General features: G+C 42.6%; 1 protein-coding gene across 3 annotated transcripts in view; it reads left to right on the top strand.

Moving 5' to 3' along the window:
* The window catches only part of MCTP1 (multiple C2 and transmembrane domain containing 1), a 1010275-nt gene extending 998039 nt beyond the window's left edge, over window positions 1–12236 (top strand). For all 3 annotated transcript variants that reach the window (XM_088444636.1, XM_088444637.1, XM_088444638.1), the window contains 2 exons: window positions 4452–4549; window positions 11599–12236. In XM_088444636.1, coding sequence (XP_088300762.1) covers window positions 4452–4549; window positions 11599–11670 — 170 coding nt within the window. In that variant the 3' untranslated portion in view covers window positions 11671–12236. The remainder of the gene's footprint in view (window positions 1–4451; window positions 4550–11598) is intronic.
* Window positions 12237–13171: the final 935 nt, after the last annotated feature.

A 13171-nucleotide genomic window follows, 5' to 3' on the forward strand; every position in this document is an offset into this window, starting at 1 on the left:
TCCACTCGCGGGCACATGCATTGCGCCATGCGTGGCGTGATTTGCTGCGTAATAGTGAGCGGCTCTGAATCAGGCCCACTGTATTTAAGCTGGAATTTTGGGCAGATCTCAATCCCATATTCTTGATACCAAGTACTTAGATGGTAAGGAATAACACAAACAATTCTTATCTCTTACACATGTGCAGTAATCACTAGCATATTAAACTAAACTCAGATATAATGATGTGTCCTGGAATGTCCAGTGTTCACTAGAATATGGGCAAAGGCCATACCACTGTTATTAACCCATACTCTTATGTGTCTTTGTGCTTCATAATCACTGTAGTCTGCAGGGCTTTAGGTTGTTAGCGCACAATTCAGATTAGAAGGGTTCTAAATTCTTTCTGTGCTTCACTGTGCAGTTACCGTGCGATAATCCAATGTACCCTGCTATGATCCATTGTGTGCTTCTAGCAGGTTAATACTCAATAAATACTTAATAGCGTCTAATAGATTTATCACTTTAAATAAGGGGTACATTATAATATATAAAACAAGGTAACTAACATGTAGTTTAGTAGGCTTAGAAGAGATGTAGACCTCAGAATAAGCTATGCATGCAGAGCAAAAATAAACCTAGAAAATAAAACACTGAATTTAGGACCCAAACACTGCCTGCTTAACCAAACATTGCTTGGACTGGGCTCAATCTGGCTAATTCCAAAGAGAGTGAGGGACATATTTATCAATTATCGGGCTTTAGACCCAATAATTGTAATTTCTTATCACTTCTGTTTGCGGCAATAATAAATTATATACCACCTGAATGTATCAAAACTCGCACAAAGGAACAGGGACTCCGAAAAGGACTCTGGCCCTCATTCAGAGGCACTTGCAAAATGCGAGCGCTCGTTCTGAATGTAGGCAGCCGCTTGTATTTTGAAGTGCAGCCTCCTGGTCGCTAGCTAAGCTGTGGGTTACCACCCACAGCTTTAGCGACCGACCAGGTTGATGGTCGCGATGGTCAAGACCATCGCGACCATCGGGGCTTGCAACGAGACCCTAAGGTTGGGTCTCGGCAACCGCAAGCCCCAGGGGGCTTCCTGCTCTGATCGAGCAGGAAGCTCCCCACTGACATCACTGCTGATGTCAGTGCGGCCGCCCACAAAACGGCAGACTTTCCTTAAGGAATGACTCCATTTGTGAAACCACCCCCCCGCCACGCCTACAAAACGGGGCAAGCTGTCGATCAACATCGACAGCCGCCCCTTTTGTAGTGAGCTCCGGAGCGAGAGAATTTCTCTCTCGCTCCGGGGCTTGTGCACGCGCACTGCGGCCCCTGCGGATGTGCAGGGCCTAAACATCGACCCGCTAGCGAGCGCTCAGCGCTTGCGAGCGGGTCTGAATGAGGTCCCCTGTCGCTGTGATGCAGTCACTTCACTCTATCGGGACTCTCACAGCGCTACTGCACATGCATGAGATACTGAGCACGCATGTGCGGCAGCCATTGCCAGGGAGGATTCTGGAGAAACCCTCTCCCAGTAAGTTTTGTGAAATGCAGCCCATAGGCTACAGCGGTTAACGCCATCTTCAGATAGCATTAGCTGCCGTTCTTGATAGATCTGACAGCTTTGCAGTTCCCATAGAAACCTATGGGGGCTGCGGCTATGTTTCAGATGGAGGGATCATGTCAGATATCCCATGAAAATGGGTATTTTTGGGGTTATTACGGCAAATATTGAAAGATAAATAGGCTCATTGAGAGATGGAGGGTGTTGGGATAGATGGATTAGAGCAGTAACGAATTCAATAGATAAACTGCTGAGCACCCAGGATGGGTAATTTGTGAGAGACGGAAAAAAATTGAACTAGGCAACGCCAGCAACAACTTCTAGTATATACATAGATCAGATCTTAATTGTGGATAAGTTTGAATGAGAGTAACAGGGAATTTGTGTGTAAATGAGGATCTGTGAAATCCTGGGTTCTTGTGCACTTGGGTTCTGATTCAGAGGTGGATGCAGCTGCAGCCGCGATTGCGATTTTTTGTGGAGTCAGAGCAGCATTAATATGCAAGTGCTAGCTTCAGCCTTCACCTTATGCACTAGCCTGTGACGGACTGTGCAAGCCCTGACATGTGCCCACTTTCAATGTCTGTGTACAGTGTAACTCTGCCAGTGGTATTGAACACTCCACCATCGACACCAGGCATGGTTCGCGCAGTGTCTACTTCTGAACTCCGGATAAACATGGCCTCTCTGGGAACACAGCTGCGTTCACCTGTGACACTAGCATAGCACCCAAGAGATGGCCTATTTTTGCATTCACTTCAGGCCACTTCCCAGACACCACCCAGGAACGCTCATGGTTTTGCCTCACCGGTTCTAATGCCAGCACTCCCATATGCAACAGCTGACTTCGCATACACTCAGGGAAAAGCTTGCGCCATAGAGGTTTACAGGACTTTTTGCGTATATGCGCAGTAGTAAATAACTGCTCAAGTGCGCAAACATTGGCATTGTGTCCACCTCTGAATCATGCCCTTGATATCTTCTGCAGTTCACAGGTTCCCAAACAGAGTGCCAGGACAAGCTGACCTGGTAAAATAGATAGCCTTAAGGGGCCCACACATCTACGGCCTCGATTCCCCATTCTGCCAATCCGATCCATGAATCGGTGGCCATTGATGATTGTGATGAGCTTAAAGTGGTCCTAGAGACATGGTGGTACCCCCCCCCCCCGTCACATCAATGTTTTTTCGTTACAAATGCGCACCACAAAAAGGGGCGTGGTCTCATAAGAAAGGAGCGTGGTCATACAATAGTATCCCCAATTTAAATTGCGCCACACAGTATCACAATCTTAACCATATTACACTGCACGTAGTGCCCCTGATTCATATTACACCACATACTGTAGTAGTGTCCCTTATTCATGTTATGACACACAGTAGTGTCCCTTTTAAACAATGCCCACATTAGTGCCCTTATACACAATGCCCACAGTAGTAGTACCCCTAATACACATAATGCCCACAGTAGTAGTGCCCCTTATACAATGCACACAGCAGTAGTGCCCCTTACACATAATGCCCAAAGCAGTAGTGCAGGGTAATCACACAAAGTGGGGAGGGGGTGGGTGGGGGAGCAGTGGGAGGGGGTGAGTGGGGGAGCAGGGGAAGGGGGCAGTGGAAGTAGGGTGAACATGAACACACAGTGGGGAAGTTGGGGACAGGGTGAACACAATGGGTAGGGGGGGCAGTGGGAGAACACAGAGATATATTATAAGATATAAAAACTTCATAATCATAAGGTTGTAGTGTAGCAGGCAGCACACCCCGGGGCGGGGGGCAGTCATAGCAAGAATCTGCCGGGAAGAGCCCGAAATCCCAAACAAAACAAACACAACATAATTCACTAGCTTCACCATTACTTTATCAGGCAGCGAGCGACGCGCAGCCTGTGTACTTACAACTTGTCACTCACATTCGGTCTGGGCCGTGTCTGTGGCCAGTCGGGCAGGCTTACCCAGTAAAAGCAGAGCTCATTGAGACTGACAGCTGCAGCCCGCAGCTGCCAGTTTCTAAAGCCAGGCAAGGTGGGCGCCTCAATTAAAACTGACGGAACGCAGTTCCGCCCCGTTCTGGACCACTTTAACCAATGGTGATCAGGTTGTTTGGGGAAATTCAACATGTTAAAAATCCCGACTTGCCGATTTCGATCATTTTTAGGTTGTGATTTCGGAGCCGAGATTTTTTTAATCTGTTGAACATTTTCTATTCCCTCTCCCCGCCGGTGGCAGAACGGTTAGTTGCGGCAATCTGCCGCAGATGCACAGTGTGGGCCCCATGAGTAAGTAAAGACTGCACTGTTCTCTGATGTCACCAATTTGACCAGCTATGACCACTGCAATTAAAGAAGTACACACTGTTTTGTAGCTATTAGCAAATTTTTTGCCACAAATTAGATTTATCATAATCTCCCATTAATTGCATTATTACCCCAAAATGTATTATAAGATCCAAAGTAATAATTTTACCTAGTCAAATTAATTATGAATCCACGATTGGCTTGTTACTGTAATGAGTGACAGACTTGTGTTGAGACATAACATATGTCTTGGTAAAAATATCTTTACTAAATTAGAAGGTTACAGTAAAACCATTGGAATATTTGTATACTTATTACCTTTAGAGAACAATATTGTAGGCTAACTCCACATGCATAGGACACAAGCAGTCTAGGAATAGTCAGCACAGGTACGGTAAGTGACAAACACACACATTTTCCCATGGTATAAATGTTTAAAGAAATCTACTTACAGTAGTCATTGAAAGGAAAAGTTCCATGTGTATTACTACATGATTAATAGAGGTCAAGTTAAGAGTCAGCGTGAGTCTTAATCATCTATCTAATGCATTACAAAATGTGGACTATTTAAAATTAGATTTTTTCTTCTCTGTAATTTCAGGAATTAATAAGTTTACTAAGAAAATTCGAAGTCCTTATACTATTGATAACAATGAGCTTCTCGACTTCCTCTCCAGAGTTCCTTCTGATGTGGAACTGGTGAGTAACACAAATGTAATATATCCCATAGCAACCAATAATATATACGAGGTGTGGCTATTAAATAACGAGACTGTACTTGTAATAAATAAACCATACTGCTTAAGTTAAAAGGAAGTGGGGGAACATTGACCTTGGACTATCCCAAAATGGTTTTGCAACTTTCACCTGTCTCGCAGAGATAGTTTTTCCTGACTATCGTTAAAATGCTTCATTCAAAGTAGAGCATGTGTTAACTTAAAATATTTAGTTAAATTGAACAAAACGCCCACCGAATCTTTCCATATGCTAACTAAGGCTTTCAGGGTAGACTGTATGTCACGTGCACTTGTGTTTGAGTGGCACAAAAAATTTAGTGACGGTCGTGAGTATGTTGAAGATGACGAATATTCCAGAAGGCCTTGCACATCAAAAACAAATGAAAATGAAGCAAAATTTGTTCTAATTTACCATCGACTCGGCATCCGAGCGAAAGCAGAAATTGTAAACATCGACAAAGAAACTATTAGGAAAGTTTTGCATCAAGATCTAAGATGGTTCCAAGGCTTCTCACTGCCGAGCATAAAGAAAATGGAAAGCAAGTTTATAAAGACATTTTGGAGCAAATTCAAGCAGATTCACATTTTTTAAATAAATAAGTTATTACCTGTGATAAAACATGGATCTTCCTGTAGGATCCTGAGACAAAACGCCAGTCCATGCACTAGAGCACACCATCATCATCAAGAATGGAAAAGTACATTAAAGCAAATCTAAATTTAAAGCCATGTTAATTGTTTGAAGGATGTTATTTTGGAAGATGGGGTATCAGAAGGTGCAACAGTGAATCATCATTACTACAGAAATGTTCTAGCGATATTGCAGGAAAGAATCAGAAAAAAGAGGCCATAGTGGTGGAAAATGGTTTCATCTTCCATCAGGACAACGCACCAGCCCACACAGCTCTCTCTGTGAAGCAATTTTTGGCCAAGAAACAGATTGCAGTGCTAGAACACCCTCCATACTCGCCAGGCCTAGCACCGGGTGACTTCTTTCTTTTCCCTAAAGTCACATCTGTACTCAAGGGAACCCGTTTTACATCAGTTACTGAGGTAAAGAAGAAAATGACGGAGGTGTTGAGACAGCTGACAGATAATGAGCTACAGCGCGGCTTTGACCAATGGAAGATAAGAATGCAGCAGCGTGTGGATGAGGAAGGAGAGTACATAGAAGGGGAACGGAGTTAAAATGTACTTAATATAATTAAACATAAATTATAGCATCAGTTTCGTTATTTAATAGCCACACCTCATATGCTCTGTTAGTCTTAGATTGGTCCTTATATGTTACCATTTACTGAACTACTTGCATCATTATATTAGATAAATTTGTGTGTGAGGTAATTCATATGGAAGTTCCAGGGATCATTAACAGGGAAATTTGATTAATACAATTGCTAAAAATTGTCTTTTAAAATGTCGGAACAACAAAGTTCTATCAAAGCCAAATCTGAATCAATTTTACAATTAAAAGCCCCCATTTACAAATGAAGGCAAATACCAGCACAATTTTTAGTTTATTATCACTGTAATACTAACAAAAAAATTCACTGGTATTTACCAATACTTACCCCTCCGATGAGGTCCCATGAAGTCATCGTCCTCGGGAGGTCCTGCGCTGTCAGCGTCAGGGCTCCGGTGTTATGTGCATGCGCGACCCAGCAGTGCCTGGAAGGCTTCGCTGAAGCCGGAAAGGCACCACCCGATTTACATTGCCGGCAATAGGGACCGCAACACTCTTGCCAGCTAAAAGATGGCGAGAGTGATGCTGTGACAAACAGCGGTGATCTTAAATTACCGCTGTTTGTTAAATGCAGAAACGAGGACATAACCCCTTTAGCGAGCACTAAAGGGCTTATGCTTCGTTGGTAAATGGGGACCTAAAGTACATTTTTATCCACTCTTTTACTTTGAAGAATATAATTTTTACTGATAGAGCAAATTAGAAATATTAATTTAGTAGTACAAATAATTAGGTAAACTGATACACTGGCTATTCCCTCATTTGAATGGTTTGCCTGTTCGCTGCATCCCAGAAATTATATAGACCTAACATATGTTCTGCTGAATAGGCCTAATACAAAGTCCTTGAAATGTATTCACATGAACATTCCATCTAAGTGATGACATTCTCAGAGTGATATGTTAGTTAAACATGACAGTTAAGGCAAAGAAAATTAACAGATCCATCTTTCATCAATACTGCTACATCTTGATGAGAAGAACCATTTGTTTATACAGTCTTTCTTCACATCCAGGTTTGTTAATTAATACTATTCCAACATATACCCCGAATAATCTACATCCCACCCCAGAAATCAAACAAACAGCCTCAGCCATGCCACACTGAGTGTACCAGGAGCTTCCATGGGCAGAGCTGTGCTTTAGGCCCATAGGCATATATATTTTAATGTATTCATGACTTTCCTTATTAAAAGTCTGTCTTCTACAACTAAACCCCATAACTCCTCCGTGCAACTAAATCTCTGTTATATCTCTTTTAAATTCTCCATTAAAACTAAAAGTGGCTCTTCTCCAAATTCAAATTCCAGCTACTATCTCCTACATCTCAAAACATACTCATCCACTCTACAGATAAGATTAACTCAGACAGCAGATTACTAACCTCCAATCTCACATGTCTATCACCTCACTGTCCCCTTTCCTCCCCTACCTCATTACACATGACGAATATGCTAAATTATAATCCACCTCACCGATAGCCACCGGTACTCTCTAATCTGTTATCTACAATTCCTTTTTTCCACCTGCCCCTTACTAATAAAATACTTAACTTGTCTTTTTAATATTTTTATTTCAACTGCGACTTTAACCTCTTCCTTAAAACATTTTATTTACCCCAATTGTAAAGAAAATATTATTACTCCCCTATATCTGGAACCTCTTAAAACAACAAGCTATAACTATCAGATCCACTAGAAGCAGTGGCGTAACTATAGAGGGTGCTATGGGGCCCGGCGGCTTAGGGGGCCCGCCTGCCCAGCAAGCGTCCCCCTGCACCCTCTGTAGCACGGCCGGCCAAGTTGCTGGTGCAACTGGGAACGTTGGTTTCTGAAGCAATCAGAGACTAGACACCTCTGATCGCTTCAGAAGCCAGCATTCCCAGTGATGCAGTGTGCGGGTGACATCATGACGTCCCCCTCCCTCGTCACCCGCGATGAGAGGAGCCTGCGCCTACTGCTGGATCTTGTTATATCCAGTCAGCGGGAGAGCCGACGGCCTGGACTGAAGCATGAAGAGAGGTAAGTACTGCACGGGAAGGGGGGCCGCAGTACTAGGGGCATTACTGAGGACACAGTATAAGGGGCACTACTAGAGGCATTACTGAGGGCACTGCATAAGGGGTACTACTGGGAGCACTGCATAAAGGGCTTTAATACAGGGGACATTGTATAATGGGCTCTAATACAGGGGGCATTGCATAATGGGCACAACTACAGGGGGCATTGCATAGTGGGCACAACTACATGGGGTACTGCATAATGGGCCCAACGACAGGGGCACTGTATAGGTAGACCTATAGGCGTCCAGAGGAAATTTTTGCTATGGTTCCCCCATACTTCTAGTTACGCCCCTGACTAGAAGAACAATATACTTGGTCGTTTTCAATCTGGTCTCCATTCCAACACTCCACAAAACGTCCTTTACTAAACTGACAAATGATTCAAATTCCTATGTTATCAGTCCAACCTCTATGCTCACTGTACTCAACTTCATTTCTTATAGCTCCACAGTTTACGCCTTTGTTGTCTTTTCGGAACTTATTATTTTCTTCCATTCCAGCTTGTTAAATGTAACATATACCATACCCCAGCAGAACTGGTACATCTTAAATACAGCAGAACTGGTAATATTTTCCCATATTACTTCCCTTCAATATCTCCAACACAATCATTACACCTAGTTCCTCTGTATGTGTTCTGGGTAAATTCCTGAACTCTAATCTCTTCTCCAACTCCACATGCAGTCACTAATGTAATGTTTCCTCTCTCACTCACAAATAACTCTATGACTTCTGGGAGAAAAGTCCCTTTTCCTGCATTATCACAGTTACAAGGCCTTGTTTCAGCGTCTCGGAATTCTATAGAGATGGCTTCAATTTCTCCACTGGTGACTCACTTTTTGTATATAAATAGCGCCTCTGTAGTGCGATATAGTAGTGATGTGTGCAAACAATTTTTCAAGTGTAGAAAACCTCAGCTTTTCTTTGCTTCTTTGAGAAACATACTGTAGCGCCATCTCTGTATGCTGGCTTATGTGCTGCCTGCAAAGGATAGATCTTATTCCCGTTCTCTCTCCTGGAGGTTGCTGGTCTCGGTTACAGGAGGAAACATCATCCTGGTTAATTCTGTCTTGTTCAGACAAGGAACAGAACATTCCCCAGGTGACCCTCTTTCACATGATTCACTCCAGTCTCCTACAGGCTGATCTTGTTACGATTACTGCCTAGCTTCTGAGGGCTAAGTGGATGACACTGGTGACATCACAGGGGCATTGCAGGAGGTGACCAAAGTTATTAACACTTCTGTGCAGCTGTTTAATAGTCAGGCTATAATGTAGGTGTGCCCCTGCTCCAGGTGGTCTTGCAGCTTTTATGACATCGCCAGGGGGCTAGCACAACACCTCTCTGGCAGATGAAATATGTATAAATATGAATGAAGAGACACTGCAAAAAACACTGATATTACTAACACTTCTCAAAGAAAAACTGAGAATTTTGATGGATAAACCAACTGTGAAAACATAATATAAGGCCATTATATAATAGATACTTGTGGAAATAAATATTGACCTTTAATAAATCGTGTCCTAAACCTCGTAATCTTGGTTACCAATTTCTCAAGAAAATAAGATGTTTGTCAGGTACAAACATGAGGGGCAGAAGTAAATGTCTGATAGTTCTGAATAATTTACCGCAGCAGGGTTGGACTGACCACCTGGCACCTCTGGCAAATTCCAGAAGGACCTATGGGCTGGTCCAGCTGCCTGAAAGCTGCGTCTCCTGGTACTCTGCTCAACTGGCATGCAGAGAGATACCTCACCCCAGTGACTCACGACATGCCCATTCAGACAGTGGCCATGCCCCATAATACCCCGTTTTTTTTGTTTGTGCGCCTATGCCACTGCACATTAAGGAATACAAGGGCCGAATTACAGCCCCAGTCTGTCCCTAAACAGCAGTGTTCTCCTATAGGATAATTACTTTATCACACTTTTTATGCAGTACTACTACTGTCCATATCAGTGTAGATCCGGATCTGTAATAATAAAATTAGGGCCAGAGGGGCATTCGGCCACATTCTGCCCTTACCAGTCCTATAATAGACAAAAAGTGCCACTGTATTACAAATTCCAGAATTTAAGGGAGTCATTGTTATGTGATTAAAGAGTGATACTTTTTGTAAGAGAAATTACATGTATTGTGCATTATATTAAAGTATCACAAGTCCCTCAAAAATCACTTTGCACTTGTATTTTTTTAAGCTAGCAAGAAATTAAGTAATTCACTTTATATTGCTGTTATTCTGGAATTAAATTAATCTATAAATGCTATATACTCTCTGATGTTAGGAAAATTGTGTTGAGTGAGTGAAAGTTAAATGTACTCAGGTAAACAATCGGCACCGGCACCAATAACAGCTGTAAGAGAGTGATTGGTACCATAAGTTCTATACCTATTTGCATGTGTTTACTACAGTTGAATAATACTATTAGAACTACTGTATAATTATTTTTTTATGCCAGACTGTGGGGTTGCTGCTGTTCTCTGGATTTAAGGTCTCTAATGCTGTTTTATTTGGGCAGTAGACGGTCTGTTTAATATAAAGTGAACATTTTGCAAAATAATATACAGCGCTGTTGATAACTGGTTGTCCAAGCAAAGTCTTCACCCCCTGTGAAGTATTTTGCCAGGGCCATTTTTTCCTGGTCAGATCTGTGATTGGCTGGTACTTTGACTAAGCAGCATTTCTCCTGTCCGGCAGAGCTGCTGCCTATGGTGAGGACATGCATAATGCCATGCAGAGATGGTATTACATTTAGTGGACAAGCAACGAAAAACATAAGCTTTTTGGGGTTTATTTATTAAGCATCAGGTTCTGAAACCCAAATCCAATCGGGTTTATGGCCAAAATGTAAATGGGCAGTGCTTTTACTAGCCGTGATTAGGTGGGAAGCTCATTGTCCTTTTAGATTTCGGATATAAACGTGATCTGATGCGCTGAGTTTTAGAACCCAACGCTTAGTAAATAAACCTCTTTGCATCTTATTAAATTGACACTTCACACCATCCTCCCCTTTCAAAAATAGGGTGAAGTACTATATAAAAACTTGCCTTTCTTCTGTGAGAACTGCCATTTTCACTAAAGTTTAGGTAGTTAATTGGCCAGATATGATTATCGGTATGCCTTTGTTTCCAGGCCTAGCCCCATTACGAGAATGGGTACAAAGCATAAAATGGCATCAGCACACCAGAAAACAATTTATATAATGGGGTCTATTTACTAAGCAGTGTTAGGAGACAGAGTGAAAAGAGATAAGGTACCAGCCAATCAGCTCCCAACTATCATTTTTCAAACAGCCTGTGACATGACAGTTAGGAGCTGATTGGCTGGTACCTTATCTCATTTCACTCTGTCTCCTAACACTGCTAAGTATATAGACCCCAATGTCACAATTATAAAACACAGTAAAAAAATAATATTTGTTTTAGCTCATCTTTGTGTGATGGGAAAGAGCTTCCCACAAATCCTTCTTGTATTTCCTGGCACAGATACTTTGTTCCTGATACAACTTCTGGCTTCAAATGTTTCCATCTAGTGTTTCTCAGTCCCAGCTGTAACCTCCATTCTGATACAAGGGCTCAATTAGGTTCTCAGGCTGACAAGAAAAAAAATTAAATAAAAATAAAAGCTTCTATATACTGTACTTCCTATTAAACGGGTGCATCCATCTGACCATTCTCTCTGTGAACTCTCTGTGTTTAAACAGGTGCGGTACCGTGAACTAAGAGCAGACCCCAACCACAGTCCCAGCAAAAGGAAGAAAAATAATCTTGGTTAGCCCAACTACGCGTCAAGAAGTCCGGCATCTGTTCGCCTCAGATAGCCCTGTGGCTACGCGCACATTCTCATTGGTTCTTACCTTACGTTATACTTTGTTTTTTAAAACAAGATGAAGACGTTTTGTAAATATTGTATAAAGGCAGATACCACTGTACAAAAGTAATTTGATATACATTTGGGAGTCCAGCTCTTGCTGTGTGAATGCTCTGCCGGATTAGTAGTGTGATGCTCTAAATGAAACTAGTTTAGCAGCAGTCAGTATAGTGTAGATGCTGTCTCTCTAGCAGTACATGGCAGTGGCTGCTGGTACATGAGCTGGCATTGGCATTTCAAGGCAGCACATTTATGTATGCACATGCTTTAGCCAAAAAGCTATATTTACTATATAAAGCAATTATTTAGAGTTTTGAAAAATAATATGCACTTTTGGATTCAGTGCCTAATGGGGCCCTGGTGTCAGGGTGTGTGTGTGTGTATATTTTATATATATATATATATATATATATATATATATACATACACACATCACATCCTAATACTTTCCCATTGTCTGTGCTCAGACTATTCAGAACTAAGGCCCTGATTCAGAGCCGGACGCTCTGACAGAGCGCTTGCTCTGAATCAGGGCCGTCCCTGCTCCTTTTTGGAGCGGCCTCCTGGCCGCTCGCATGGCTGTGGGTGACCACCCGCAGCTATAGCGAGCGGCCAAAATGATGGTCGAGATGGTCAAGACCATTGCAACCATCGGGCTTGCGACGAGACCCTGCGGTAGTGGGGTCTCGCTGCCGCAAGCCCAGGGGTGCATGCGCACTTGGGCACCATCAACTCGCTTGCGCGAGCTGGTCAGAATCAGGCCCTAAGTTAGCAGAATGCTGAGGACGATCTCACAACCCACCACCTACAGCCATGAAACCTACAGAGAACATGTATGCAGCTGAATTCTTTATAAGTTAGACTTTGAGGAGCTGAATAAGTGTTCGGGACAACATATTTTAATAACATTGGATGTGATATATCGGTTGTGTAATGAATGGTGATTGGTTGACATTGTAAATGTAAATTCCATAAACCCACAACAAGGAATGAATCTCTCCATTGCGCGATTGATAGCAGAATGTGAACTAAAGCCTATACATTACAGTGCCACAAATAGTTTATTCAAGGATGAGAGCAAACAAAATGTAAATTGCATTACACAGTAATTCTGTGCTTACACTTCAGGATTTGCCCAGTTGGCGTAGCTTGGTATTACCTTCATCTGTTGTCACATGACAGGATCTTACACAGGGTCGGACTGGCCCACAGGGGTACAGGGGAAACCCCCAGTGGGCCCCACTGCCTGAGGGCCCACCTCCTCCTCTAGGGATCAGGTTCCAGACTGTGCACTTGAATTATACTGCACATGACTATTGTGTATTTTCAATGCACTACTGCTATTCATCTGGTACATTATCATACATTCACTAGCAGTATTTACTATATACAGTATGTATATATTT

Source organism: Taudactylus pleione, unplaced genomic scaffold (assembly GCF_031769625.1).
Source record: "Taudactylus pleione unplaced genomic scaffold, aTauple2 ptg000370l, whole genome shotgun sequence".
NCBI classification, from domain to species: Eukaryota; Metazoa; Chordata; class Amphibia; order Anura; family Myobatrachidae; genus Taudactylus; species Taudactylus pleione.